At 34.5% G+C, this 5,667-nt stretch overlaps 1 protein-coding gene across 1 annotated transcript; it reads left to right on the top strand.

Moving 5' to 3' along the window:
* The first annotated feature begins 2,408 nt into the window (after positions 1-2,408).
* Positions 2,409-4,845, top strand: LOC113862784 (cation/calcium exchanger 2-like). Its single transcript, XM_027495986.1, has one exon. The coding sequence runs from the start codon at positions 2,894-2,896 to the stop codon at positions 4,646-4,648; it is 1,755 nt and encodes a 584-aa protein (XP_027351787.1). The 5' UTR covers positions 2,409-2,893; the 3' UTR covers positions 4,649-4,845.
* The last annotated feature ends 822 nt before the right edge of the window (positions 4,846-5,667 follow it).

Below are 5,667 nucleotides of genomic sequence, written 5' to 3' on the forward strand. Positions count from 1 at the left end.
GACCATTTTTTCCACTCCTTTTGAGCCAAGAGATTTTCCTTACTACGACAAGCAGCCAAGATATCACACACCAAAGATTTTTGTTGTATAACTTCGTCTGCCGTTAGACCTTACGTTTCACTTTTAATATCCAAGTCATGTAACGTTGTAGTACTAATTCTAATATTCTCTTCCACATCTCCAAAACTACTTTTATTCAATAATTTCAATGTCGCTCTAATGTTTAACAACCTTCCTTTAACACACTGCATTGCATGGCAAACAAACATCCTTATTCCAAGCTTGTGTTACAACAACAGTTCGCAACTCCTTGTGATGTAGCCAATAATTATTAAATTGAAAGTTTTAGGTCCCCAATTCAATGACTTATGCTTAACTAAGAGTACACAATGGTTAGACACATCACGCGGCATAACCTGCATCACCGGATTCCCCATGACCTCACCCTCAATCTTTCGAAACAAGTACTCTATTTAATCTGCTCATCACACGTTCATCTCCATGCCTCCAAGTAAACCTCCTACCAACCAACGATAAATCCACTACTTACATATCAAAAATAAATTGATTAAATTTCGCAATCTCTTGCGAATCACCATCCCCAATTTCTCCTCTTCTCTCCTCTCTAACTCTCATCACATTAAAATCACTTATCATGCATCACAAACCATCACCAAACCACTGTTTAGACAATTAAATTAGCCCACAAAGACCTCTTATCAACCAACCGGCAAGGCGAATAAACATTGACAATTCTTATAATTTGTTTCTTTTCCCTACATTCTAAACAGACATCCACAAAACTAAGACCACAAAAATAATACTGTAATTTATCTTTCATTATATTCTAAACAGTAAGAATTCTACCACTATTTCTTATCGCAGGCTATGCAATCCAATCAAAATCTTCATCACTCAAAAGTTGGCAACACAATTCTTGTGAACAAGCTTCCATCTTTGTCTCTTGAAAAAACAAAATATCAACACTCTCTTGCCATACTATTTTTGCCACCCATTACTTTTTAACCCTCCCTCCAACACCTCTAACATTTAATGAAATTAACTTCATGAGAAACTACCACACCCCTTGCCACCGCCACAACATTTCTATCTCTAATCTCCAAATCAATAATTTTACCAATCACTTCTTCTATATTCCCTTGCACCACAAGCCCGAGCTCTTCTCCATCTTCTAGTATTTTTATTTTTTTTTGCCATATGTCGCACTGCAATTTTCGGTCCACCTGCCATTGAAGTAGTCATCTCCGCACTCTTCGCATAAAAGCCTGATCTTTGTCTCTTTGAACCAATCCGTTAGGACAACCTCGAATAGTCTATAACTTTCTTCCAAGCCTGTATCACATATACTTAACTTGAAAGACATTAAACCTCCAGAAAACTGAAGTGACAGATTAAGAGTGACTTAAGTTTCATATATTATAAATAAATAGATAATAATCATAAGCAAATGAAACTTTTCGGTGTTTAACATCAAATACTATAGTGTAAAAGTAAAACTATTATATAATAATAAAAATTTAAAAACTCTTATACTTAATCTGAATATTTTATTTAACTTAAAATAATAAATTATAACTAAACTCATAATTAACTATTACATTGTACAACATTTGTAAGTAGTCTAACTTCATACACAACACCGTGAAAGTAAGTATGAAAGCAATAAATGTCACATACTACCCACAACGCGTATGGCTCTTAACTATAATTTTAATTTCTTAGTTTTGATTATTTATATTTATTTTTCAATTATTTAAATGAAGCCTTTCATATTAAAATCTCATTTGATAGTAAATAAAGATATAATAAAAACATAATATATCATTAATTTATATAAATTAAAAATATGAAACATTTAAATTCAAATATAGCAAAAAATTTAGTTTAATTTATTTATATATACATATATTTGAAAATTCATATAAATTAAGGATATATTTACTATATTTTTATTAATCATTAATAAAATTTTAGAATGAAAAATATAATTAATTAATAAATTATAAAAATTAAATATTAATAATTAGAATTAAAAAAGGACTAAAATAATATATAAATTAAAATATAAAACCTAAAAATATAATAAAACCTAGAATAAAAAAGATGGAATGACAAAAAAAGAAAATAAAAAGCTAGTATGCTTGGCCTTGGCGCATGGAAGTTGTCACGGTCGAGTTGATAGAAGACAAACCTGAAAAGAAATATAGAAAGCGATCTTGTTCCCAACTAATTTATAGCATGTTTAAATGTCACTGGATATTTAAAATATATATATAATATTAAAAATAGTGGTATTTCTCAAACTATAATTGAAAACTTTTTTCTTAGAAAATACAAATACACCGTTACATATTGCTGCAACTCAGTACTTCCCCTTTACCAACACCATGATTCATGAATAGAACTTCTGTTTCCACGACACGTGTGTATACTCTCTTGGTTTGCTTTTCATCATTCTCAAACTGAACCTTACCATAACCATAAACCACACCACAACTCACAAGCGTGTGTGGTAGCGACTCATCCTATTCGGTTCCTGTCTCTATCATCTGAATGTATTTCAATTTTTTTTTACAAAATTCAATTGCTTGTGCTTTGTTAAATTCTCTTTCTCTCTTTCCTAATTTTTACACAAAGCATAGTTCAAATCATCCAAATTTCAGAAAGAGAAAGTATATTTAAGCAGGGAAGTTTTGGGTTTGAGGTCAGTTCCATTTATTGGTTATGCTTCTTCCTCTTCCATTTCTTTTTTTTTTTTTTTTTTCTGATACCATGAAATATTGGATTTTTACCAAAACTGGGTTTTCTTAATCATCAAGTTTCCATCATTTCTATGATCATGAAACTGGGTTTCGTTTTTTAATCTCTGTACATGGCTACTATCACAGTTTCTCTCTCCAAACGCATGGGTTTCACTTTCACCTTGCTGTTCTTGAACACCTCGTTTCTCACGGTGGTGTTTTGTGCTTCACTTGTCGGTTATTTCCACTCTTCAGAACTTCTTTTTATAAGGAGCAACCACTTTGCCTTTGGTGGTAGCGGTGAGCATGATTGCAAGAGCTTCCACAGCCTAGGTGACTACAAAGCCAAGTGCTTGTTCTTGAAATCCAATGAACCGTGTGTCTCTCAGGGCTATGTTGATTACCTTTACCTTTTCTATTGCAAATTTGGGGGATTACCTCTATTGGGTCACTCTCTTTTGTTTCTCTGGCTTTTGGTTCTGTTCTATCTGTTGGCTAACACTGCTTCTGAGTACTTTTGTCCCTCTCTTGAGAATTTGTCCAAGCTGTTGAGGCTCTCTTCTACAATTGCTGGGGTGACTCTCCTCTCTCTTGGCAATGGTGCTAGTGATGTTTTTGCCACCCTTGTCTCTTTCAACGGGAGTGGGACCCGCGACATTGGCTTTAACACTGTGCTTGGGGGTGCTTCCTTTGTGTCCTGTGTTGTGGTGGGAATAGTAAGCATTTCAATTCGGCATCGGGGAATTCGGGTTAAGAAGTGGGCATTGATAAGAGATGCGTGTTTTCTTCTCTTGGTTCTTCTGTGTTTGTTCACCATTTTGATCACTGGCGAGATCAATGTTACTGGAGCAATTGCCTTTTGCTTGATGTATGTGGTGTATGTGTTTGTTGTTTATGTCTCATCTGCAAGAGGGAAAGGTGGATGTGAAGATGCTGAAAGTAACGGTGATTTGAGTCGTGGCGATGGGAGTGATTTAGGTGTCCCTTTGCTCAGTGGGATGGAGAAAGGACTAATTGATTCTGCTGCAAATGGAGCTCAGGAATGTGACATCAAGATTGAGAGGAAATGCTTCTGTACACAATCTTCAATGTGTAGAATGGCACTTTTTGTATTGGAGATGCCCCTTTACTTGCCTAGGAGATTGACAATTCCTGTTGTTTGTGAAGAGAGATGGTCCAAATTGTATGCAGTTTCTTCTGCTGTGCTAGCACCATTTCTCTTGTCATCCTTGTGCAAGGAAAAAAGCTTCAAATCAAGCGTTATAGTTAATGGAATTGGATTGTTGGTTGGAATTATATTAGGGGTAACTGCATTTTTCACAACAGAAGTCTCAAGTCCACCAAGAAAATACTTGTTTCCTTGGCTTGCAGGAGGGTTTGTGATGAGTGTGACTTGGAGCTACATCTCAGCTCAGGAATTGGTGGGGTTGTTGGTTTCACTTGGTTACATATGTGGAGTTAGTCCTTCCATACTGGGATTAACAGTTCTTGCTTGGGGTAATTCACTAGGGGATTTAGTTACAAATTTGACAATGGCTTTAAATGGTGGACCTGAAGGTGCTCAAATAGCAATATCAGGGTGTTATGCCGGCCCTATCTTCAACACATTGGTTGGATTGGGCTTATCTCTTGTTAGCACTACTTTGTCTGAGTACCCATCATCTGTTGTGATCCCTAGAGATCCATATCTATGGGAGACATTGGCACTTTTGGTGGTTGGATTGGTTTGGGCACTTGTTGTTTTGATTAGAAGAGATATGAAGCTGGATGCACTCTTAGGAGGAGGGCTTTTAGTTATTTACTTCATTTCTCTTTTTCTGAGGCTGATTCAGACACTTGGGTCTCTCCAATTTCAGGATATGTTAGCCCTAGTCTTCAAAAGATGATAGGAATTGATAATTTGTCATCAGATTGGTATAGCTACTAGCAACTGACATTACCTTCTGTAAAGGAACTATATATTATGCAACTATTATAGGTAGAGGCCTAATTTGTTAGGGTAACTTCCACTGCTATTTGTAACTATCTTTCCTCGGTTAATGCCATTTTCAATACATCCAGATCACACAATTACATTTTGGGTACTCCCTTGTGAGATATTTTTATATATAAACTATCATTTGATCATAATTAATTTTGTTTTGCTTAATTTCCCCAATATAGTATTACTTAGTGAAATCCTTGCAGAGGAAAAGCATAATAACGTTCCCAGCTTTAGCCAAGTGGATGCATTAGTCAACATCTAATCCACTCCACATATTGAAAGTTAAATTGAAGAAGAATAGCGATATACCTTTCTAGAGATTCATCATAGGAAACGCCAAAATGGTAACCATCATTCCATCAAATATTGATGTGAGGTATTATTCTTCACCGAACCAACGGTGATGCTTTTATACTACATCAATGGATTATAACCTATGATTGTTCTCGTAGTTTCGATGATATGAACATGGGTTTGGAGATTATTCTTTGCAAATTGGAGAAGTTTGTCGGTGTGATGGATAAGCCTCGTTAGTGTTTCACAATGTTTCTTGCTGCTTTTGCTGCTTACGTGATGTAATGGGCCAAGGTACTAATGAACACCCCATAGGCCATACCCAAGTTACGTTTGGGATAAAATCTACCCTAATTTAACCTAAATTTTGTTACTCTGTATCAAAGCATATAGTCGAGATAACAACTATGTATTTATAAATATTTAATGTATCTAAAATTTGATATAGATGATCAACATGATAAGATTGCATTATTTAACAATTAAATTGGTAAAATTTATTGTTTATAAAAAGTTATTAAATAAAATAATCCTTACAACAATTATTTCTAAAATAATTTGATCCCACCTTAGGGAAATTTTTTTTAAAAATACAAGAAAATTTTTAATTTGGAAAAATTTTAAAGA

The sequence above is a fragment of the Abrus precatorius genome, unplaced genomic scaffold (genome assembly GCF_003935025.1).
Source record: "Abrus precatorius isolate BTA unplaced genomic scaffold, Abrus_2018 Scaffold3, whole genome shotgun sequence".
Lineage (NCBI taxonomy): Eukaryota > Viridiplantae > Streptophyta > Magnoliopsida > Fabales > Fabaceae > Abrus > Abrus precatorius.

Bases quoted from the DNA above. Each gene is read 5' to 3' on its own strand.
- LOC113862784 (XM_027495986.1), top strand. From the start codon at position 2,894: ATGGCTACTATCACAGTTTCTCTCTCCAAACGCATGGGTTTCACTTTC.